The sequence below is a fragment of the Pelmatolapia mariae genome, linkage group LG10_11 (genome assembly GCF_036321145.2).
Source record: "Pelmatolapia mariae isolate MD_Pm_ZW linkage group LG10_11, Pm_UMD_F_2, whole genome shotgun sequence".
Lineage (NCBI taxonomy): Eukaryota > Metazoa > Chordata > Actinopteri > Cichliformes > Cichlidae > Pelmatolapia > Pelmatolapia mariae.
Window position 1 is genome coordinate 13,723,382 of NC_086236.1, and position 26,859 is coordinate 13,750,240.

At 38.9% G+C, this 26,859-nt stretch overlaps 1 protein-coding gene across 1 annotated transcript in view; it reads left to right on the forward strand.

The window, feature by feature from the left end:
* kctd16b (potassium channel tetramerization domain containing 16b) overlaps nt 1–26,275 on the forward strand; it is an 88,189-nt gene extending 61,914 nt beyond the window's left edge. Inside the window, exon 2 of the mRNA XM_063486438.1 lies at nt 23,868–26,275. Coding sequence (XP_063342508.1) covers nt 23,868–24,331 — 464 coding nt within the window. The 3' untranslated portion in view covers nt 24,332–26,275. The remainder of the gene's footprint in view (nt 1–23,867) is intronic.
* The last annotated feature ends 584 nt before the right edge of the window (nt 26,276–26,859 follow it).

Sequence of the window (26,859 nt, forward strand, 5' to 3'; positions counted from 1 at the left end):
TTAAAATCCAATTGTACATGAAAAGTGACATATGGTCACCAGAGCATAGCTGGGAAAGAGACATAAGAGTGAGCACAGAAAGATGTTTGTTCCCTGTGTTGTCTTGCTGAGTCAGAAGTATTGCCTAAGGGATCTGACACACGAAATTCTTCAAGCACAAATGCAAAAAAGGAAAAAACAAAAAAAACAAAATCCACCAGGACTCGCTTCTTACAATTAAGACCCATGCTGCAATTGTTGATACGCTTTTGGTGTTTGCCTCTGAAACTGTGTAGGTACGTCCATTTGGAAAATTATCCTGGTGAGTTTTTTAATCTTGAAACCATCCAGTGTCTGTCGTGGAGTGTATTTTTTGTGTCCTACTCTCAGTTTGTAGGAAATTACACAAACAGAAGAAGCAGAGTGTGCATTAACTTATGGTGTGAAACAGCCTTGTAGTTAATGCGATGGTTAAATGGGTAATAATCGTAAGAAAAGAGAGTCCAACTCAGTAGGGGATAATGGTTGAAGCGTAATTTTGAAATGCCACTGCATGTACTGGCTTTACTTCAGGCTGGGTTTGGTTGCGTACTAAACATGTGTTTGATCCTTCAAGGAGGAATTAAAAGGGCATCTATTGGTTTAGATATTTATGACCAAACCTTTTTCTCTTTTTTTTAATCTGACCACTTTCTTCCAGCTGCTACATTGCCCCAGGTCTCTGTTTTCTGATGCGCTTTTGCCATTGCAGTTTACATGAAAGCCACCAAAACAGGCAACATCATTTATAATCATCATATGACTGTTCAGAATCATTTTGTCATAATTCTTTGGCCCATTTACTGCCAACAATCCAGTGAATAAAACCTGAAGAGCCATATGACGTTGTAACTTGTTAACACGTAAGTCTGGACTGAAAAGCAAGACTGATAGAACAAGCAGGTAGAAATGAAAAAAGGTTTCACAAAGTTACTTTGACTGTGGGTAGAAGAAAAGGTCAATCAAAAAGCAACAATAACAGACTAAGACCGCATTAGTACAAAGGGTGTTAAATGATAAGTGAAATAGAGCCTATTATCAGGGGTTAAAGTGGGATTCGGCAGGTTGGGAAACCCTAATAAGTGCAGCGTGGGGAGAAGAATCAATTGGAAATGAGTCACAATAATTTGTATTGTGAATTCTAGCAGATTTTTCTTTAAGTACAGGCTGCAGATCAGCTGACCTTGTGCTGCTGCTTTAGCCAGCTAAGTGGCAAAATATGAACAGATGATTTGATAGCCTATTATGGCTGATTTCCAAGACCAAGACAAAATAAAGCTGTCATAAAAGGTCAAACTTGTAAGTGAATCTAATCAGCATCATCATTTTAAATTTAAACTGCTGCTCTTAGTGCAACCTAACTTTGAACAACCTATGAACACCACCGGCTGCTGTGCACAAGACTTTTTTGCAACACTGTAAACTTCACAACAGTACTACAAACTAACCAGTAACTACTACTAACCTGCACTAACTTGCCTTATATTTTGGATCCTTTGAAAAAACAAATTTTGCATATATTACAACATGTTTCACAGTTTGAAAAAGAACTTTACTTCCTCCACAGATCATGTATAAACAGTGTTGGGAAGGTTACTTTTAAAATGTATTCCACTACAGATTACTGAATACATGCCCCAAAATGTATTCTGTAACGTATTCCGTTACGTTACTCAATGAGAGTAACGTATTCTGAATACTTTGGATTACTTAATATATTATCATGCTGTTTACAACTACGTGAATGTACTATTGCTGTGATTTATTACTGTTACTGAAGGTCCGCGGCTCCGAACCGTAGTAAAGGGACATCTGGCTAATACGTCGGGTTCGTGTCGGGCTCGTAGCTGAAAACTAGCTTTACTTTGTTGTCTGGGTCAACTTTGCTTGCCAGAGACAGAGAGAAGCGTTGAAAGGCTGCTCCAACGAACACAGTGTACAGTTGAGTCTTAATAGCTTACTTACAAATGGGCTCGTCAGGCACTCTTCTTGGCTGCAGTGGTTATTATTATATTTACATGCTTCCAGCTCCCGTTTTTGCTCCGTGACAGCTCGGACTTTTCCTTTCTCTCCCTCCCTCGCTCACAGACACATAACGTGTATGGTAGTCCATTCTCGCTGCAGCACGGACTACACTGCCCATGAGGCAACATTCTTTAGGGCCATGCCTGTAGCATTCTGCCTTTTAGCTTAGCACAACAACAACAACAAAAAAGCGCTCTCTCACCCAGGAAACACGCAGAGAGAGAGAGCGCGGCACCCTGTAACCATGGCAACCGTAACGCTGCCGCCTGGAACAACAGAGCGTAGCTGTCAAACAAACCCAAACAGTCCTGACCCGCGACAATATGAAACAGGAAAGTACCGCCGTGTAATCCATTTATTTCAACAAAGTAACTGTATTCTGAATACCACCTTTTTAAACGGTAACTGTAACGGAATACAGTTACTCATATTTTGTATTCTAAATATGTAACAGCGGTACATGTATTCCGTTACTCCCCAACACTGTGTATAAATCCACGATCTGGTTTTAAAATTTCTGAAATAAATTGAGGCATTGCATTTAAGCTTTAAATTTCCACTCGCTGAGCAGTCCTTAACTTTAAAAATAATTCCCCATCCTTCTCTTATTTCCTCTCTTTCTTTCATCATTCTCCGTCTCTGAGAGTGTCACACTTTAGCCTAATGTTCTTTTTTTTTTTTTTTAACTCTCTCTGGGAAACACATGAACTGTACACTAACCACATCGCTACTGAGATACAATGTCACAGAAACAAAGTTTTTGTCTGCTGATATTTGTTGCATTTGATATTACCAGCTACTTGAAATAACATTGCTCTGTTTGTGACACACTCCCCTTTAGTAGCACCAGCTAGATGTGGAAGTATCGCCAACACAACTTTGACATCTGCACCATGAACACATCACAGGGATACATGGAGAAAAAGAATGTGTTAAGGTTGTAAGGGATGCCATTTTCTCATTATGGAGCAAGCATCCCCATATACGTAGTCAACTGGAAGCAACACCAGACTGCAGAACACAAAATTAGCAACATGTATGAATCTGCCAATCAGATTTAATTACTTATTGATTTGAGGTGCTAGAACACCATTCTGGATCATTCCGGTCCACTTTTGCCTTTTATACTATTACAAATTAATACTCATTTCCATTAGCACACATTTAATGTGCAAATATTAGAAGTTGAGTGAACTGCCATGAATAAACAGTCAATTTGTCATGTGTAGCCACTTGATCAGGACTCCTTGATTCCATGTTTTTAGGCACTCTTTAGTTCTTTATTTTTTTCTTTTCAAAGTTCAAAGCAGTCTTCAAAATTTGAGATAGATAACAAGAGACCACAGACAATTTTTTTCTGTGTTTTTCTTGTTATTGTCATCATGGTTCATTGTTTAGTTTCAGTGCCTAAACAGTGACTGAAAATGAAACTTAAAAACCCTACATGGTTCACAAACTCCCGTCTCTTCAGATGACACTCCTGTGATCCTTGTGACTGACACCTCTGTTGCTTCCTTTGTGGACATTTTTTATTTTATTTTTTTGTACCTCCTCACCTACAAAGATGCTATTTTGGAGCACTATGCTATAGTATAAAAAAATTAGGCCAATGGTGTGTCTTGTGTGTCAAAATGACCCGAATAAGTATCCCCATGTTACAGGCTGGGAGTGTGAATGCGTTGAAACAATAGCTCTAATTTCCCTGCCTAATCCAATCAAAAGACATTCAGAAGAAAAGGACACGACGAAATGAGATAATTCAATAACCACCTGTCAAAAATGGCAGCCAGTCTGAAAGCTAAAATATCTATAATGACTATGTTATATGTTAAAACTTACATTTTTATATTCGGCACAGAAAGGGTTGCTTTACTTGCCGAGCTTCCTAAGAGTACGCTACCTCTGCCAAAATGTGAGCGCTAGTATGATATACTGTAAATGCTTTTACTTGTGGTTTGGGGGAAAGGAATGCAAACGGTCCTATTTGGCCATCTGGACTCGTTACAAGACAATTTATGGTATTGAACAGTGGGAGTTAACCAGGGATTCGATGGCAAACAAGCGCTACTGTGTGTCAGAAATAACTGGTGGCACACAGTATATATGCATTAGAATGCATTTGCATAAACAATGCCTCTGTGTCTGTTGTTATGCTGCAGCTCGAAAAGGATGCCAGATGACTGAGTACCTCAAAGGCATAAAAAACCTCTATGCTGCTGGTGTCTCAGCTGCATGTGCTGAACAGTCCCAGCTGCATGTCGAGCACAGGCAGACAGATCAATTAGACTAAAACCGATAAAGTTCTAAAATTCATATTATAAATGAACTTGTGATGCTTTTACCATTAACTTAAAAATCTGCAACATCATCATAATAAATGTATTGTAATTGTTCAGTATCTCTTTCTCTACCATATCATATTCTATGTGGTTTACTGAAAATAAAAGGCTTGCTCATGTATTGAAAATCACGTACTTACCTCATTCAGCAGTTTTGACTACTTCTATAAGAAAATGTCTACTTTCAGAGAGAGATGCGTGACTGCGAAGTGTGACTGCTTTGGGTCCTGTTTGTGTGTGTATGTATGGTGGGCTACCTATTAAAAAAGCATAAATCACACAATGTGATGGGTGTATGAGGTAGAAACTGAAAGACACCATATGGAGCTCTGCCAGTGAGCTGTAGAAGAGCTAAATGTAGGATGACGGAACACAGCCTGCTTCCACTATATTCACACACCCACACACACCCAGCCACCCACCCACCCACACACACACTTACACACACACACTGCAGCTCACAAACATGCTCACTCTCAGTCACACATTGAGATATACACAGTCAGGCTCACCCCAGCTGTGTGAAAAGACGAGTGGCTTAATGACACTTAACATGAGATCAACTCTGGAGATGCTCTAAAAGTCACAATAAGCCAAAGCTGTTGTAGCTAATGATCCACCACACACTCAAAGACACTTAAATGTATACACATAATACAAACTCATGAAGGAAACAAAAAACTAAGCACTTGAAATTATTAAACTAAACTGAGAAAAAAAAATACCATCAGAAAACTGCAAACACTCACTTCAGTTCGCTCATCTTTCTGTCAAGAAGTGTCAATCACACAGTTTGTTTATCTTTTCATCTGTCTAAATTTGTTTCTGCGATTTGCCTGACACTTTCTGCACACAGAAGACCTGACATATCATTTTACTGCCAATTACTTCTGTGCTCTGTCAGGCTCTCTCCTGGCACCTGCTGTGTGCCTGAACGTACTTGTATGAATGTGTGTGGGTAAAAAGAGAAACATACATGTGTGATTTTGTGCTGTCTGTGCTTTCGGTAGCTGTGCCCTACTTACTCCAACTACCCATCATACATAGTCCCTAATGAGGCCCCTGGGAAGCTGTCCAGGGCTTTCGGTTCTCCAAAAAAATGCTCCAGTTCCAACTCTATTTCAAAGCTGTTGCCTTGAAGGCTGTACAGCCTTTGAACTGGCATGGTTGGTAAACAGCAGTCCAGCTTTGTCACTATCCTACTGATAATAACATCATCAGATCTGGCCTGTACACCTAAATATTTCAAATAATGATGTATACCCATTTGTTTACACACATTTGCACAAGCGGATAAAAAGTGCCCTTTCAGACAAGCCAATATGTGCATGAACTGGTTACAGACACTTTTGTGAACTGGGTTTTGCTTGCCCAGGCTGTTCCACTTTCATTTTTCTCTAATTTCTCTTCATGAGTGGTGCTACAGTAGAAACTGTGTTTACTTTTTTTTTTTTTAAAGAGTGGCCTCACACAGGGAACACTGATGCCTCCTGCTTTGATAAAATGCCAGCACATTCTCAACATAATGAATGACTGACAGAGAAGCAAGAAGGAAACAGAATGATAAGATAAAAGCTACGTGCAGCGAGAACATCAACATGCTGAGATTTACAGTAGGTTACGCTAAAGACTGTCACGTCCCTACGAGGAAAAATTCCTTTTTGGTCCACCAAACACTCCTTTTCTTGCACACCCTATCCTGTGCTGTTTTCTTTAAATCATCCCTGCCGGGAATACTCCAGGTGAAATGGGACAACAGCGATGAGCCGTTTACAGATGGTGCTCCAGACGGAGGCTCTTAATGTGAAATGGATGCTTGAAGTGGTGTGTAAAGGGGGAAAAGCAATTCTCGAGTAGTGTTTTGTTTTCAGAGAGTTCGTGGGGATAAGATGGTAAACTCTCGAAAGCTTGCCGTCTCACAGCCACCTGCAAGGAGCGAAAGCACAAAAGAGAGATATTCACAATATGAAGTGATGTAGTGCTAACACCCTGCCTAAATGCCTCAATTGAAAATTATCCTGGCTGGCCTCATACCAAATCTCTCCAGAGCTCATCGCATCTGTTTCCTATCTCAGCTTTTCCTCCCAGTAAAGAAAGACAATCGTGGGCCATGTGGCAACCCGCTTAGAAAGAGTAAAACAGATCGAGTAAAAAGAGATGATGATGGAATGAGAGATAAAGAGGCCAAATACAGAGAACCCTGCCAGGACGCGAGAGGATTAAACACCGCGGCTATATTGATCAGTCTGTATACCTTTCAGAGCCAACAGTCTTTCTTAAATCTTTTGATGTTTCTACTTTTGAGTCGGCCCTTTCATCACTCTAACCGTCCGCCACGGACATCTACATTGATTCTGTCTGAATCCAGAGTTGCTCATGTTTGTTTTAAACTCTTGTCTGATCTTTGAATTATTTGTAATTCAGAGATGGGGCAGAAGTGTTGCTGCAATTCATTTTCTGAACTGATTTTGAAAAAATCTATTTCAGATTTGACAGTCTATCATTTCGCGTATTTGCTTTATTCATCTACTGTACACACATGCAACACATTCATTGCCCAAAGACTTTAAATGCCCGTCTGCAGACCGCACAGGGGAAATTAGTGCCAGTCACGTGAACTGCTAAACTCATTTTACAACTATGTAGGTTAATTGGCAACAGGTCAGTAACATGATTGGATATAAAAAGAGCTTCTTAGAGAGGCAGAGTTTTTCAGAAGTCAAGCTGGGCAAAGGTTCACTAATCGGTAAAAAAAAGCATCTATATATTGTGAAATTGTTTCAGAATAATCTTCCTCAGTTTGAGTTTGAATATGTTATCATCTACAGTACAGAACATCATCAAAAGGTTCAGAGAATCTGGAGAAATCTCTGTGCGCCAGGAACAAGGCCAAAAGTCAATATTGGATGCCAAAGCTTCTCTGGGCCAAAGCTCTTTCAGAATGGACTGAAGTGAAAAACTGTTCTGTCGTCAGACGAAAATTGCAATGTGAAATTATTTTTGGAAAACATGGACACTAGTTCCTCTGGACTAAAGAGGAGAGGGTCTATCCAGCTTGTTGTTAACGCCCAGTGCAAACGCCTGCATCTCTAATGGCGTTGGGATGTGTTAGTGCCTATGGAATTGACAGCTTGCACATCAATGCTGAAAGGTATATAGAGGATTTAGAGCAACATCTGCTCCTGTCCAGATGATGTCTGCCTGCAGTCCAGATCTTGAACTCTATAGATTCCTATATCAGATAAGAATGGTACAACATTTCTTTTCCATAAGTCCAGCAGCTGGTCACCTCAGTTCCCAGACAGACTACTGTTTAAAGAGGGGATGCTACACAGTGGTAATCATGGGCCTGTCTTAACTATTTTGAAATATGTTGGTGCTCTAAATGACTTTTATTTGTTAAAACATTGTATATTGTTTTTATGTTCTATTATGAATAAAATGCAGACATTTAATGATCATTTAATGATCATAAATAATTTTTTATTTACATTTTACAGAGAATCATACAGCATTTTTGGAACTGGGTTTGGAGAAATAGAAAACACAATTCACCAGTTTAACTGCTGAGAACCTTCATGACTTTGCATCACATTATAAAAAAATAACAAGATGGTAGTCTAATTTACAGTACTTTTTATTATTATTGCTGCTCAAAAAGAGCCAGTCTCCTGGGATGTTACTGCTGCACGCTGTCTTTAGCCTCCTGAGAATGACAATGACAAACAAAAAAATGAAGCAGTCTTGTTGATGAAAACATAGAAATAAAGAGAAATGTCAGAAATGGAAGCCATGATTCTTGCTAAACTTTTCCTGATTCCAAGCTTTTAAAAAAAATCTTAGTGGCCTGCCAGCAAAAAGTGGGCCCTATAGCAGGTGTAGCTGATAAATAGACCTCTCAGAAGGTTGAAATTACTGTAATTTTATAAGTTGAGGTGAACTAGCATGTGGCTATTGTCTTGCATCACATGCACAGACAGTGTAGAATATTTTGTCATTGATCTTAAGGGCTAGGCCAAGGTTAATGCTCTTTATTATGGACCCCCAAAGTGCTGTCAGACTACAGGATCCAGCATCAAAGCAAAAATGCTACTAAAACATTACCATCGCTTAAAAATGGAAATTTACTCTGGCCATCAAAAAAAAAAAAACAAGTAAAATGAAAAGAGGGAAGAAAAAATAGTGACAGCACATAGAAAAAAAACAGAGGAAGAAGTATGCACAGACATTTGATTTTGTTGGCAGAAAGGCATGAGAGGGGTTAGATGACAGATTTGTGAGACAAAGGAGGAAACTGACTGAAGATGGATGAAGCAAGTGGATGATAGCTGAACAAGACTGATGACTTATGTGAGAAAAGGAAAGGAAGAGAAAATGAAAGAGTTTATGTTGGTAATGATGGAAAAATAATCATCATCTATAGAAAGATGAAAAATGAATGTACACCTGTGCAAATGATGTTGCTAATAGAAGAGCTGAAATTAAATGAAATGCCATTTAACCTCGAGTTTGCAGTCATCCAGATGCGACTGAAACAATGCCAGAGTCGAGATAGTGTCAGTATTATAACAGAAACATTGAGCAATCTTTAAGCAATTACATTTTAAAAGCCTTGTCTGTGTCGTAGATTGATAATGAGAGACTGTGTATGACAGAGGGACAGATATAGTGGACTGCGGGTCTCCTCCTGGGAGGCGATAATGCCAAAACAATTGTTTGCAGATTACAGCTAGTTTGTTGGTACAGATATCATCTGCACAGATCTGCACTGTGCCACAGCATTTTGGTTTACTGGCTTCACTAACCCGTGTACACTTATTGCCACAAACTTTTGCCTGTAGCTGTGTATTCAGAGTAAACAAATGCCAGCAGTGTACTTTATCTAGATATTTAATAAACATCCAACATTTGCTAATTCTGTGACTTTTTAGCCGTAGAAAAATCATCTTTTCCAAAGGACATCAAGGACCAGATAATGATGACTTTTGCATTGTCTGCATCATTGTTTTACACCCCTTTGTCTGTCAAACACTTGTACTTTACCTTCCTCTCAGATGATTAGTTTGACTTATTGTTAATGCCGTGTGTCATCATCTGCATGCGCTGCATTTCCCCTTAATGCCTACTGCATGCTTGCAACATTTTCCGCTGCTTCATGCTGCTCTGCTTGGATGGATTCAGATTAAAAGCCACTCTATTTTTTCATAGGCTCCCATTAGTCACCTGTGTTAGCCCACAGGGGACTTTATTTCCACATTCATGTGGATGTTTGCAGTCACTGGGAATTAGCTTAGCTTTTTTCAAATCATATAAATAAAATCCTGATTTGCATAAACTGCTGCGGTCATTACTGCCACCATTTTTTGTCTTACGAGCCATTTTCTAACTCTGAGGGACATTTTTACCCTTTGTGTCAATGTTATGTTTTAAGTTGTTATTTTTAAAAGCATGGCAGTACATGAATGAAGGCTAGATTTGTGGAAAATCAGCAAATGGGTCAAAAGTATTTAATAATAATTGTGTATTTATTGACTGCTGTAACTGTATCTGCACATAAGTAACCAAAATAATTCATTATGTATGAGAAATACAATACATATTTTAAAAACACTGATTCATGACTCAGGCAGATTTGCAATATGTCCTGCAACAGGAAGAAGCTGCCACAAGCTGGTGCTATGGGTGGATCCACTGGTCGGCATCGATGTTTCGGTGGATGTTATGTGTCAAATAATATGTCAGTACTAGGAATGCAGTGATCTGTGATTTGAATGAGGTATTGATCTGATACTGACTCAAAAAGCAGGATTGGATATCAGTGACAGTTTATCACCTGATCCATTCAGTTGAACATTATGTTGTTCTGAGTTTACTATATCCTACCAGCAACAAGCAGCAGAGCTAACATACAATAGAAGAAGCAAGCAGCAGAGGGACAGTAGTTTGGTGGAAGGCTATTTCAGAAAATTCTACTTATATGTTGGCAAATGTTTTTACTTCACTACAAACTGTGATCAAAGTGAACTAACATAAGACAACAATGCTTTCTGTCTCTTCATTTCTCATAGTGTTTGGGCTGTCCTGATGTAAAAGATAGAAGAGCGTTCTTTCAGTTTTATGCTCATTTGTAGGCTTTAGTTATACATATGCTAAGAAAGCACACTGTTGTCAGTGTGATTAAATATCTCACTTCAGCTGTCTCCTATTAGCTGCACACCTGTGTGACGAAGAAAAAGGAGAAACTACTGTGTAAATGACAGCAGTTTGCTGCTTAATGAATCTCACCTTGATCCAAAATAAGATCAGTAGAAATAAGTTGGATGAATGACACCGACACATTATTTATATTTTTCACCATGTTTATCCTGGGTATGCTTTCATTACTTATTTCATTAGCGAATACCAAAAAATGCAGTGAATTTATATTGTTGGATTTATTTACTTATTCCATTTTGTGCTACAAAGATACTAACGCCTTTAAGTCCAGCCTAGTGAATATCTTCCTCAGAGTGAAAAACAAAGATTATTAATTAAGGCTGGTACTGTACTCCATATCCACAGATACCTACAGCCAGGGTATTGGTATCAGATCTGAACCAGAAAAAACTGGATTAGGAGACAACTGTGTTGTTACTGGACAATGTTATTCAGCTCTGTCAGTGCTTTAAAGTTTTAATTGTTGTTGTTGTTTTTTTGACTTGTGACATGCATGCAAAAGCCTGTTATGTCAGCGAAAGTCTGACTGCCTAACACTACGTACATTACTTTGATATGTGAGCTGTACGTAGCCATAATTGGAAGGCAAGGTAGAATGTAACATAGAATTAGTAGAAGCTACTGACTTACAGTCTGTGCTTTGAGTTTGTCCTTTTTTATATTTATTAATGTAGGCAGGCTAATTAAAGTTGTAAATATAAACAGTAAGTGTATGAGCACTGATGGCCTGGCATTCAGCGTGAGCTGGGAGACACAGAGTCTCAGAGAGGGATCATTAGTTTGCATCATGATGAAAGTTTAAGAGGGCAGTCTGGATATGGTGGTTATTAATGAATGCTAGCATAGGCTGGTGTCTGTTTAAAAAGAAGAAATCTCTAAAATTGAACCTTTTTGAACATTTGGAGAGGAGGAGGAGGAGGAGGAGGCTTGATTAGTAATCAGTAGGACTGGCCTTCAAGAGGAAAGTTTCACTGTGCCTGCGTCAGCACAGCTACTCTGAAGTATTTCAAATTACTCAAGTGCCCATTGCTACAATTAGTTCTAGAGCATGTTAGTACAGGGCACCACTAGTTTACGTCAGATTTCAATTTCTCATTCTCCTTCATTCTGCAAATACTCCAATTTTTCTACATTTGAGATGAAACTGAAAGGAGAAAAAGTAAGTGCAACAAGAAGTTTAATCAATTTGCAGAAATACCTTTTGTAATCTAGAAGAATGAATCCTGTAAGTTTTTTCTCATCTGCAGAATGCTCTGGCTGTGTGTTATATATGCACTTTTCGATGACTGCAGTCTAACAATAGACACACTGTATTTTATAATATGGAATTTAAAGACACTCTAAGAGAAAGAGAGCGAGGAAATAAGCGGGAAGAATGAGGGACACAAAAACCCTTCAGGGGGTGCTGCAAGAAATGGAAACTCCTGTCAGCATGTAGTGTCACTCTCAGAAGCCAAATGTAACACCTGCTCGGTAAGACGAGCGTTTCCACCCGGCAGACACACAAAACAAACACGAGTGCAGAAACGCACTCACAAAGAGACAGAGTCTTAAAATGAAGGGGTGAGAAAATGCTGGCATTAAAGAAGAGGCCTGTTTAAGAGGATAGTCAAATGCATCAGCTCACACTGCTTTGCAAGGGACTAATAATGCTGCATTATGAGAAAGACAGGGATGGAGGAGAAACGCTTCATTCCAATTATCTACTGTGCTAACCTTGCAAATATTCTTTGAACAAACAGCACAGTTAAGGAAAAATGCCTCTTTAATTCAGAATATGCTGAATTTTCATTTGACAGCTGACATCTTTGCCAAGAGCTCATTCCTGGGGCCAGGAAGAGTTTAATCAATATCTGACCAACCAAGCTTCTTCCCACAGCTAATAGCCAGACAGAGATGTAAAGCAGGCTGCTGCAGGTCTGGACTCCTGACTTGACCAGCATCTATCACGCTGAAGTGTCCTTGAGCAAGATGCTGAATCACTGCCAACTGTAATTGTTGTTCTATTGACCTCTGCATGGAGCCAAGGAAAAAAAAAATCTTGTACACATATTTTTAAAACATCTAACCAGACAGAAACTCTTCATTTAAATATGTGCTTCATGTAAAACTTATAAATTAAGTTAGATGTAATAGTAAAACACATTGACAGCAATTACTCGAAAAAAATAAACACTGCAAAAAATCAGTATTGTAAATATTTTAGTCAGGGATTATGTTTGTCACCTAAAGGTGATTGGGAAAACAATTACTTACTTAGTTTCTAAAGGACAGAACTTTCTTGGGAAGCCATGAGAGCACCAGAAGCTTCTCTACTAACAATGAAAAGCCGACTGACTTGTGGATCCAAAAACGCATTTGTCTGAGCTTTTGAGCTAAAATAACATTCACTATATAACAGTGATACCAACTCTGAACCAGAAAATAGACTCACATCCCCAGAAAATTGCAAAGAGTGCAGCCAGAGTCTCATTTTCCCTCTTTTCTGATTGATTCTCTATGGTGCCTCAGATCGGTTTGATGCTCAAAGGAAGAGCAAACTCTTACTTTCTCTTAGCTTTGTTTTTGCTTGCATCGCCTCAGTTACATAATCTCTACTTTCCCAGGGATTGCAGTAATACTGGGTTGAGAAACATTACTAATTCAGTTTTAAACTATATAATAAATTATCAGCAGTTCAAACCACTCGTCTCCTGATTGCTGATGTTCTTGGCAGCGTGGCAGTGTGGGCCTTCTGATACAGACAGACTCGCCACTTGGAATTTATCCGTGTGACGTGCACTAAAATATGTGATCCATTTTCATCGAGTGGACCAATGGCACGAACAAAAAAAAGAAAAGAAGAGAGAACGATATGCAGCATCCTAAGCCTGCAGTCCGAATTGCAGTCTTGCATGTATACTGCATGGTTATGCACAGTCTCATATATTTGCATTTAGTATTTAGTTAAAACCCCAAAAACAGAATGTTGGAGGTGCAGGAAAAAGTGAGCTATAATAGCTAAATCAAAGCATAAATCCAAAAGGCAACGGAGACCAGAGTACTTAAGCCAAGTGAAGAGATGCAGCCAGAACGAAACACAAATAACAAACACAAAGTGGGAACTGAAGCTGAATGAAAGAGCCAAGGATACAAAACTAACACAAGAAAAGCAAATCTTCTTAACAGGAATTCTACCTCCACGAACACTGGACACAAAAACATAAATACAACTTTAGCTCAAGATACTTTAATGATAACGAAATCAAAATAGGCATCGGAAACGCAGTAATTCAAATACTTACAACATTAGAACAACAGAGACACCAAACAGAAAACATTTAACACTAATCAGTGCAAAAAACCTAAAGTGAAAACCCGGAGACCAAAATCAGTGACCATGACAGACTGAAATTCCAGGCAATTCAATTGTAGAGAAAAATGAACTCGAGGGCTAGCTGAAAGGGAAAGGCATTTATTTTAAAAAATGTCTGGTGAAGCTCGTGTTAAGCCAAACTTTCCCAGTAGAGCTTTTAAAAAGAAAACATCTAATACAACTGTCTGCATACTACTCATAAGTAAACATTTGGTATTTAACATTTTTATTCTGAATGGTACATTTAGCTTATAGGTTGTATTTATTTTACATTTCTGAAAAGACATGTAAATGGTTAGAAATCAAAACACACAAAAAGAAAGTATCAGCATGGATTGAAGGTGACACTTCACCAGTTATTGTCACTAAGTTGCGCAAGTTTTAAAGCATTTACAGCAGTTTAAGCTTTCTTTGCCTTCCAGTTAGGATGCTGACATGTAAATATCTTCAGCTGTGAGCTGCTCCCACTGTTATGTTGTGTTGTCTCGATGCATGATCAATAATTTATTTGGCTCAGTGTATTTGGTTCATGTACCAAGTGTTTTTCATAGGAAAGGAATGAGACACATATTTACAAAAAACAACATCTTGGTGGCCTCAAAATCCCAAAACACAAATGGATCAACACTAAGGATCAAGATCCCTGGCACAAACAGACCAATATAGTGTACGCAGTTAAATGCCAAGAGGATTGCTGTAAATTATACACCTGGGAAAACAAACAACCTATGCTAATGGGTGGTACAACATATAAGAGCCACCTTGTCCAGCTAGAGATCCACAGTCTACTTACACGCCAGTAGCCACTCTTTCACTGATGAGAACCTGCACAACCTGGACGGGGAGTCACGGAGATCATGCATGAAAGAAGGGAACAACTTATTTGAACTGAGGAAGAGATTCACCATTTTACCATGCTGTCATTAGAGCACTTCCCCGACTCTCTGTGAATAGCACTCATGGCCACTGATCAGTAGTCATAATAATTTGCATATTAATAATCACGAAACTGATCTTGTGACTCATTGTTAGGCAATGGTGCTAGTTTCGTTATGCAGTCGTTATGCAGTCTGGGGAAACCGGCAGTCAGCTGAGACTGAATAAGTGACTTGGATGAGTGATGGAACATTTCTCTCATGGAAAACGCTGCATCCAGATGAACTGAATCAACTTTGTGGGATTATTTCAGCTTATTTGAGTGCTCTTGTGAGGAAATTATCTGACACTGAGTGAAAGTAAATGGCTGAGTTTGTGATCGAATTACAGGCTGAATCCATGCATCATATTAAAAAAAAACACATATACAAAATGAGTGTGTGTAATATAGCACATTACAGTGCTATATTACACACAGTTCATTATTGCATTACTCCTACTTGGTGTTTGGTAATGTTCTTCATGCTCTAGACACCAAAAACTGCCTCGGCTGACTATATTTTGGTGTCAGTTAAAGTAAAAAAAAGTTTAGTTTGCAAAATTAAAATGATCTCAGAGACGATTAGAGCACAGTGCCGTTCCAAGCAACTCGCAAGCCGTCACTGTCAATCTGTGATGTCGCTTCCATTTTGCACCAGTGCTCAACTTTCATACAGAGGAACATCCATCACAAAAGATTAATGGGTGCGACCATGATGCATTCTGACTCTGACTCCCATTTCTCAAGAGAATTCAACGTTTGCTAGAAGCATTCAGGCATTTCTGAAAACTTTAACCAAACAGAATTAGAAGAGATGTAAGAGGAGGAGTGGAGGTGTGTACACCAAAAGAATTTGTTGGGGCAGTTCCTTGTTAAAATACCCCTTAAAGACATAATGTGTAAAATTACAATCTCAGTCAAAAAGACTGTGATTAATGTGTTTCAACTCGAATGAGTGAGTTTTCATTTTGAGCTGCTCATGTATTTTCTGCTGTTGTTGATGGGTCTTTTCCATAATTCCATAAAGATTTAATCATTTGTTTGTTGTTTGTTAAGTAACTTGGCTGTAACACTTCACTGAAGCGCTCCATTGGAAAGCTTGAGGAACAATACAGGTATCTGACAGAAAACCTTTTGTCAGGGGGCAGCTGATATGCCAAGATGTGGTGCGAAGCACTACATCTTGGCACTATAATTAGAGAGAATAAACAAAAATACTACAACAACTAGCAGAAGCCTTATTCTGAGACAGAAAGACTGATGGAAGAAGGCGGGGGAACTAATAAAGCAAAGGAAGGACACAAAGAGAGAGAGAGAGAGGGAGACCCAGGTAGGGAGCATGACACAGAAACAGAGTGATGCAGACAGCAGAGGGGAGGTGGGAGGCAGAAAAAACTGACAGAGTGAGGGAGTGATAGATAGAAGAGGTTTATTTGCTTTTGTTGTGCCAACATCATTTATCTCCAGTGAACAGCCTCCCAGTGCTGAGAGGCTATATGACAGAAATCAATCAGAGGGCAATCGTCCATACACTTCCACTGATGCGCCAACCCATCGATACAGGCTTTAGGAGAGAGAGTAAAGGAGGGAGGCATGGCAAGAGGAGGCGAGAAGGGAAGGAAGTGCAGAGAAAAATGGAGATGCAACAATATAATGAATTAAAAGAGAAGGCTCTTTGGCTCCAAAGGCTCCAAAATGAATGTGCAGCATGTCTCTATCTGCTCATTCAAGAGTCATTAAAAAGTCCTTTCATGTTTTTATGACCACCAAATACTCCAGCAGCCTCTGCCTTGTGTGCTTGGAGCTCTGTTTAAGAAGAGCAGATTTGTATTTTTCAAAAACAAACCAGCATATTTGGGTAAATATCCGAGGCTGTTTGAACATGTCACGCATATTTGGAAACAATGGCACTGAATGCTGCTGCATGGGCTGTTTAGAGACATTTTAAAGTATGTTTATGTGTTTTTGGACTGCTATTCTCTTCATCAGGGTGATGAAGCACCACCTGTCACTGAGTACGGTGTGCAAAATGCCAACTAAGATTTTCTCAGTAAAGACAAATTACATGAAAAATGATTAGGCATATATGGTAATGTTCTATTTTAGAAAATCTCGGCTTATACTGCAGTAGTGTGCCAAAGTCTTGAGTCACCCCTTATTTCCTCACATTTTGCTTCCAAGGAGCGAGAGTTTTTTGTAATTTTTTTAAGTGGTCTTCAGAAGTAGTTTTCCAGGCTTTATAAAGGGCTTCCAATGTGTTTCTTAGAAAATCGACTACATCTTCAGTTTAGTCCTTGTACTTTGTACCATTTTCAGAATTTTTTTTTTCGTTTTCTGTTTTTTTTTTTTAGTGATAATCCAGCAAAGACCTGACACAGAAACTGAGAGATGTTGTGGTTTGTAGCTGTATTTCAGCCAGTGATATTGGGGATCTTGTCAAAATTGATGGAATTATGAACACAGAAAAGTACTGTCAGATTTTGATCCACCATGCAATACTATCTGTAGAGCATTTGATTGGCACCAGCTTCGTTTCTCAGCATGACAATGATCCTGAACACACAGCCTTTGCAGTTAAAGCATACCTGGGTAGAAAAACACACATTGGAATACTATCAGTCATGGACTTTACTCTACAAAGCCCCAGATTTCAACATTATTGAAGCAGTATGAGGTCATCTTGACTTAAAACAGAAAAAAAGGGCAGCCAACATTCAAAGAAGCGCTTTGAATGTCCTTTAAGAAGCCTGGAGAACTAATCCTGAAGACTACTTAAAGAAATATTTTGGGGGTTTTTTTTTCAAGCAATAATGGATAAAAAGCCAAATATGAATTAAAAAAGGTTGTTGCACAGTACTGTATGCTTGCATGACCACCCTAACTGTTAAAACATAATTACTGGACCCTTCAACAAAACCACATTAGAAAACATGTTGTAATTCTGCTTGATAAAGAAAATGAGCAAGTCTTTTTAAATAATAGCTGTAGGAAATAAATTATAGATAATGTATGGATTAGTAATAAGAACATTTATTTCATTTTATATGTGCTGTGTGTGCTGTGACAAGCTCAGTCTTTTTACTGGCCAGAGCTAACACAAGCTGTGGAGGGCCCTGCTGAGATTAATACATCAGGTACCTGTCAGAAAGCACTGTGTGTTTGTGTGTGCATGTAATACCATGTGACAGTCATTAGACTTCGGTCCGACCTCCTGCCCACCTGCCCGGAAAAGAAACAACACGAGATCACATAAATCATCTGCTTCACATAGAATACGTCTCCTGCAGACACACACCCGAAGCAGTGTGTGTTCTGAGTGACTCTGGCCAGAGGCATAGCTGACAGCCTGACACCTCTGATGACTTGAATGGGAGCCCGCCCTGACACCAGAATCCCCTTTTCTGCCCAACAGTGTACAGATATTAGTTCCAAGGCCAATATCGCTTACACACTGAGGGATGACCAAAGGCGGGCATGCGAACTGTTGATGTATACCTCTCTCTCTCAGACACACACACACACACACACACACACACACACACACACACACACACACACACACACACACACACACACACACAGTCAGTATATCATATATTGCATGTTACTTATTAGCATTAACACACAAAGTACGGAATTCTATCTGCACTAACAGAAGCACACACCATCATGCACTCAGCCCTGAAGCAAAGCATGTATGAGGCTTACATTAGTTCACACAATGCCATACATATACTGCATAGGATAATATAGATAGCATTTACATACATATTTACTTGTCTCATGGATTACACATGTTTCAATTGACTGAAGGAGTGCATGGTTTAAAGATAATATTTTATGACTTATATCTGAGTCGGCGTTACTGAAAACAAATTTCTTTTTAACCCAAGATACCGTTGAGGAAATAGCAGAAATTTCTCTGCTTTCGATTTATTAGTTTAACACAATCAGAAGAGGCTCAATAACACAACAGTTTTACTGTCTGTCACTGGAGCTGTTTGGCGATCAAGGCCCTTTTCTCAAGGCACTTCTAATTCACGAACTCAACTCAGGATATCAGTTTGAAATGGGTAACATGGCCACCTCTCTGACCTGTTTTTTATTTTATTTTTTTTGTTTTTTGATCTAACTGTGCAGCTGGAGTCTAATTATTGTACTGCATATTCTATTTCTGTGTCTATCTTCTGTGAAAACCACAGCTGCATGAATTAATTTTGTGTAAAGAGTGGATTTTATAAATCAGCCTTAAGATGTGCCCAGCACCACGATTCTGACACCACTTCAAATATTTTATGGTGAGAGAAGTGTTGAGAATGCACATGATAATTTTTTATTATTTTGGTACAAATAAAGTCAGTAGTTTTCTTTCTGTCCTGTTAGTGGATCTAATTTATAGGCCTAACCTATTTTATTATTTCCTCAACAAAGTTAAAAGTATAATTTTCTGCTTTTATTTTCATGTGGATTGAAAAAACACTGAAACACTGGTGGCATGTGGGTAGCACTGTCACCTCCAGGTCTATGGTGCAAATTGACCAGCTGGCCTTTCTGTGTGGACTTGACAACTTTTGTCTAATTTCCCCTCACAATCTAAAGATATGAATGTTGGGTCAGCTGACCCGGAAATAGACTGGTTTGTCCTGTAACATCTGGGATAGGTAGGGATGCATGAATCTCTGGTTAGGTTTTGACAGCGAGGCTCATTTAGAAGAGTTTCATGCTTCTCACTAACTTAACTCACCTAAGGTGACAATAATCGTACCTGGCCTTTTTGTACGATGAAATTAGGTTAGAGTTGAATACAACTCATGCAAGGTCACCCATTATACAGCACAGGTGTCATCATATTACAATAGGTCACACCATTGGCTTAAAGACTCACTCTACATGGTCATTGCTCATTAGGTAGATGATGCAAGGATATTTATCTCAGCTCGTACGGTTCAGACAACCTCAGGCAAAAAAGAACAAGCAAACTTTTAATTACAAATTTTAACCTGAGTGATGGATGCAAGCATCCTTTGGGACACTCAGCAACAAGATGCATCACTCCTCCCTAGTATAATTAAAATCAGTTTGTGTAGCAGCTCTAGCCTTTCAAACACTAAAACCTTGACCTTTAATTATAACACTTCCATCAGTGTAAATTTTGAAGCTGCAGAACACGCTGTCAAAATGCATCTATGGTGATGCAAAACTGGACTGAGGGCATCTGAGATACCAAACTTAAGGTAAATGAGATTACTCTTATTTGCAGATCAGAGAAAACTTGGAAATCAGTGCAATACTCATTGGAAAAAAAACATAAATGGTGGTGGTATTAACAGAGAATTAACAGAAATATTAATCCAGTTCTATATGAATAAAGTCTGACCTCACAGGGTTGTGACAATGGGCTTGGATCAGTTACACTGGCGAGTTTTTATAGTGTGATGCAAAGATGTAGTTTACATATGTAATATAAATCAATGGCTAGGAGCAAGTGCAAAAAAGGAGAAAGTAATGTAATTACATGTAATTACAGTGCTCGCGTGAAGATAACAGACATACCGTGAATTTATTTCCTTAATTTCGATGACCAGTGTTTGGATTCTTCTTGTAAGTTCTTATAAGCAGTGTCTTCAATTAGATTTTTTTGGCCAACCAATTTCTCTCTGAAGTACAAGCTTTGACAGGAAATGCAGGTAGTCAAAGTGATAAATCAGATTCCTCCTTGTAGTCTTTAATGTTAGCGAGGCTAATAGCTACTCACAATACCTGTGAATTAAAGCAGCATGTCAATGTCAAGACTTACAGGATAAAGAGCTAAATAGACCTGGATATAATTACCAAATGCCAAAGATTAAACAGAATGTCATATATCAAATGCACAGACGCAAAGCCACAGGGACACACACAAACACACACACGACACGTTCTTTTACTGATTTGTTATAACAGTGGTACCCATTGTGTTAAATTTATGTGGACAGGCAGATTGGCTACTAGCAGATTTGACAATTCTCCAGGGTATAAGGCCATTTTTCATGTCACCAATTACAAGCCTGCATCTCATTGATTGGGGGGAGCCTTTCACTCAGAGTGACATAAATTAACTCATGTGTCCAGTAAAAAAGCTGGGACGAGATGGCTATCATGGGGTTAAATCCTCTACCATGCAGCCAGGAGTGCATCTTTTTTTATTTCTTCTGATCTCATTCTAATTGTGTTTATACCTGTAAAACTGCAAGTTGAAATGAAATATCACATGTTCTATCTTTTCTGTGAATGTGTGCATAGCATCGTGTTTGTGCGCATGGAAGTTTAAATCTCTAAATGCCGGTGGTAATTAAAGAGATTCACTGCTGGTAGCGTGTTGTGTTCCATTTCTGTCAAGGACTTTGAAAGGTGAATTTTATTTAATATACAGCAGGCAGCAGTGTATTGGTATGTGTGCTTTGGATTCAGTGTCAAAGCTGTTTACAACATACACAGCAGAATATAACTTCTACTATAAATTTCTATTCTAACTATACTCACAAAAATGTAGTTATGATGAGTTGTGACTATTTATGAGGAACAATGGAAGGAACAAATCTTGGATGGATCAATTGTTTTCCATTCTGCTGTCTAGAAACGAGCCAAGTACGCTGCTGAGTATAAAGGGAATTAAAAGCAGGGGGGCATTTATTTTAAGCGGAGTTATTTATAGTGTTCTACAATCTTGTTTGAAGTGAAATGCTCAGCAGCATGAAAAGAAACAATGGTATTATTGAATGTGATGAGCAGAAGATGCGTGGAAAAATGAGTCCTGTCAGAGCTTGTGCGTGGAGCTGAGGGGAGGTGAGGGGTGGGGCTCAAAATCAGAAAGGGAGGTGGGGGCATGTGTGTGTTAGCCTCGAGGGTTTTGATCTCTCGCTTCGCTAAACAGAGAGAAGTCCATCAGCAACAGATACCCGTTCAATTATTCAGGAGGTTAGCATGAAAAATAAATGGCTGCTTCCTGCAGGGAGAGGTGTGGCACTGCTCTGGTTCCTGAGTGTTTCAGGTTATTGTACGCTCTCACAGAGGTTAGATTGGGCAACTGCTTCCATTCTGGAGCTCGTAAGTCGATCAATTATGTGAGACCACAATTACTGGACCGCTCGCTAAACTCCATTAACATTAATAAACTCACAATTTTCTTAATATGTGTTTCAAACAACACGAGTTTAAATGAGAGTAAATCAAAACAAAGCAGGAAAATACAATAACCCACATCCAGTCAATATTCATTGGTAAATTATCTTAAAGTTTCTACAGTTTCCAATAGCTCCTTAGCATTGCAGCATTCTTCACAGGAATCCATCAAAGCTAAAGGTAATGTTAACTATATGCAAAGTGGCTAACGTCGCTAACTAACAATTTTCCAACAGTTGGAAAATGTGGGGTGACTATTACTACTATTACGACTAATAATAATAATAATAAAAGTCAACTTGGATTTTAGTTCATGAAGTGCATGAAGATTTGTCTTTGTACAACAGAAACAATGACAGCCCTGTAACTTTGTGGAGCTTTCAAATGCACAAAAAGGCGAAAGAGGAAATACTAAATATGGGGTCTTTCATGCTACAGTCACACCAGGGAAAAAAGTGGATGTAGACCACACCACAACAAAAATTATTATGACCGAGTGCAATAAACTTGCAATTTTGTTGCCATGATTGACAATGAGACATGGCTTGTTGGTTGTCAGTCAGGGTTGACATGGTTACTTCAAAGATAAGGACCAGGTCTGAGAGCACTCACTGTCAGTTCCTGTCTTCAAAGTGTCTATGTGCATCAAGACAATTATAAAATGGCAATAAAACGGTGTCAGTCTGATAACTGTCTGCAGTTTGCCATTACATGCAGTCCGCTGGAGATAATGGAACAAATAAGTATTATAAATCACCAAAAATCTGTTGTCTGCTGCCATCTATATACACAGAAATTCACCTTCAAAATCACTGCTTGCATTCAGAGTCAGGCCAAAACTTTGACTTAAAATAGAATTTTCTTTATAGATTCTTAGAACCTAATTTTTTTAAATATTATTATTTTTGGTCACTATTGGATAGTGACAGTAAAGACAGACAGAGAAGGCGACATGCACTAAAGGGCCACAGGTCAGACTCAAACCCAGGCTGCTGGTCTCTGGCCACACAGCAAATGGGCACCTGCTAACCCGCTGAGCTAAACTGGCGTTGTAAAATCTCCTTTTTATATAGGAATATAACCAGAATACAATGTGTCTACATACAAGTTGTACTTTATTGATGTAGATTGGCTCACATTGATTCCAATGTGCTACATAAATTTGGTTTAATTGTGGCTTTCACTGTTTAAACTAACCACAACTGTGCATTGTCCCTTGGTTTCATTGTTAAAGAGATTAATACAGTATGATGGTAAATAAGACTACACATTTCAGGGGAATCAAACTTGTGCAATCTGCTATTTGTTTGTCTTAAAACTGACCATTGCTCACATTGTTTTTTTTTCTTCCTCAGTTACACACATATTTGCAGTGTAGAAGATTGTTTATTGTCCTGGCTCTTCTTCCTACTGTTTTAGTATGAATACATGTAGGCTACAACGTGTAAATCTGGACCTTCATTGTCTGTTTTCAAAAGGCTTTAGCTCCTCCACTTGTTTCATATGACAGTGTGAATCTATGAGGGTAGTTCTCTGAACAATACAAGCTTGTCACATAGTCAGCCAACTCACTTCTATGACTGGAGGCCAGCCAGCTGTCCCCGATGTCATGTCACTTTGTCCTAATGTGATTGCCATTTGGCATTAGCTGACTTTTCGTCTTTGTCTGTCTGTAGCGCTTGTTACTTTTCCTTTCTTCTCCTGTCTCTGTAATTTGTGCCACTCTTTGTGCCACTGTCTCATTTTTCTCTTCACAATGATTGGTCTTAAAAGAAAAGAAAAGGTGGAAAAAGTAGCATCTAATATTAGCTCCCGCTCTGCTTCCCTCTCTCTCCAGGTGGTCCATCACGTTGGTCGTCCCCTCCATGTGACTGCTGCTGCAAGAACCACAAAGGTGACGGCGAGGGCGAGAGCGGCACCTCCTTTAATGAGCTCTCCACCTCTAGCTCTGAGAGCCAGTCAGAGGCCAGCTCTCCCCAGGGAACAGTCATCTGTGGCCCAGTAAGTCGCCAGTCGCATCCCCGTGCCAATGTCCAAACCCTGGACAGGCCGCTGAAAAAGGGCCCTGTCACCATGGTCCAGCAGTCTGAACAACGACGCAAGAGTGACTTGCTGCGCACTCTTACAGCCAGCTCCCGTGACACCAGCAGCTGCAAGAAAAGGCCCACAAAAGAGAAGCTCACAGTTGAGGAGGAGTTGGAAAAGTGCATTCAAGACTTCCGCAAGATTAAGATCCCAGAGAGGTTCCCCGAGAGGAAGTACATGTGGCAGGCTGACCTGCTGAGAAAATATCGTCTCTGAGCCAGGAAACACAGCTGAAGGAGCAAACACATGAGGCCAAGGATCAGTTCAAGTGTTTTTTGATCATAAATTTTGCAACAAAGGGGAGAGAACACTAAACTTATTTAAATCAAGTTTCTGGAAGAAACCTTACTTTTATGCCAGTGCGCTGAGAGTCTAAACAGAAGCTAGAAGGAATGATAAAGAAAAAAGAGACTGTTCTATTATTGACGTATGTATGGTAGTAGGCTTTGTATGTGTGTTTATGTAGATTAGGCCTACTGTATGTACTGTAGGTGTGCTGTAACTTACTGAATGCCTTCAGAACTTTGAATAATTTATCCCAGAGGACCAATACAAGTGGATAAAGACAATGTCCATGAAATGATCAACCACCAGAAGGCTTGCTGATGGCTACACTTGGGGCTATTGATGGCTGCTGGACTGCACATGCTGTAATTGGTCATCATTCACTGAAAAACCATCGCAAGAGCCACGGTTTTAGTCAAAGCAGATAAGCACTGGTCTAGTATGTGATTGTATGTGTTTATGTCTGTGAAGGTTCTCAGTCATCCAGGTCGTGGTAATCTAAGGAGCTTGAAAGAAAAGCGAGAAGTGTCAAACTGAAGAAGCTTCTTGGATAAAAGGTGAAAGATTTTCTTTCCAAGTTCCTTAGATGTATGTGTTTATGTGAGTGCGCGTGTTTTGTGTCTGTTTGCACCCGTGTGGCCTAGAGGTCACACATAAGTCCACATTGGGACCCAATAACACTTCATACTGTTCCAACAGTGCTCTCACTATAAATGCACGCAAAAATGTCTAATGACAGGATGGCATGAAAAGCTGGGTTAATTACTTTTAAACAACTTCTAGAGACTTCCGAGGCTGGTGTAGGCACAGTTTTATCAGCAAGTAACTTTTGCATAGATCTTCACAATGTTGGTTAGATGTAGAGCAATACCCACATTACTGTGTGAAGGGGAAGCAGAAGAGTGAAGGTACCAGAGGTTCAGTGAAGCTCAATAAAAATAGAGCACACACATACACATTTTTTCCCATGTACTGAAAATCATATTCACTGCAGCATAATTACATTCCAAAATGAACAAAGCAGTCAAACTTTTATTCACATACTGACACACAGAGCAATCAAGCACGGTGTCATTTAAACTACGCTTAATATGGCACAATAAATATGGAAAGGATGAAAAGGGCCTGCTGTATTTGCTTACCCAGTGAACACAGACAGATGCCTTCTACACTGACTGTTGACAAGCTAATCAATAGTTATTGATGATAGAGTCTGTTGATAGAGCTGATAGATGTGACTCTTGTTTACAATTACTAATGAAGCTCCTGGGTTACTGACAAAGACAAGCTGCTCTTCTATTCAGTCAAAATTAGTCATTATTCATGTATTCATTTACCTACTACTTGGCTCTGTCAGGGTCTGCGGGATGTATTGCAGTGTAGACAGTCAACTGCTATATTAAAGCAACACAATTTAAAAACATGAGTTAGTATCCCCTGGAAGATGATTGTTATTCCTTCAAAGTCCTTGCTGAATAAAAAGTTACTGCCAGAGTCATATACCAATTATTTCAGGGTGCAAAATTAATGATGGACAGCAATGGCAAAAGCACACAAACGTTCACTGATGGGGCAATTATAAGGCATTTGTCTTTAGATTTCATATTGTTATTGGTCATTTAAAGCTGCCGTTTACTTTTTCATTGCCAGGTTAGTTCATTATTATTACAATACTAACTGCAAATGTAAAAGAAGAGTTGATAACTATATATCACTGTTTTTGTAGATACGTATTAAAAGTGGTGGGATAGGGATTCACATGAATGAGAAGGCTCCTGATTATGAGACAGAATTATTCTATTTTTGTCATGAAGGTATTTTCCTTCATGAGGAAGTAGCTGATGAATTGGTACATGTGTTGGTCAAGGCATTCAATAAAATCACAGTTTCTCTGAATAGTTGGGTAGCTGTGATAAAAGATGTTAGCATTAGGAAGCTATACATCTAAATGAGTTTCTTTATATTGTTGAAATTTCAGATTGACCTTTTGATGTAAAAAAAATGATATATATATATATATATATATATATATATATATATATATATATATATATATATATTAAAACAGAGGTGAAAATGAAAATAACTATATTACACAAACTTGGCTGAACTTGTATTTATCATTGAGGGTTATAAAAGTGCAGAGGAGTGCGATCTATAAACAATCACAGCTTTTTGCAAAGCAAGAAAAAAAAGCACAGACAACTAAGAGTAAAATATGCATAATGTATACTTGTCAAAGATCAGTTAATTTAAAACATTCCCTGATATGTTAATAAGAAGGATGATTTAAAATGTTTTATTACACTTATTTTTCTATCAAATGCCCTTTAATTTAATACACCATTGAGCACTTATTCTGCCCATATAATGTATTTCCTGTGAGAGAAGTTAACTGGCAGTAAGAGTGCCAGGGATAGTCATAACCATATGTCTGCTAAAGCTCATTATAGTATAGA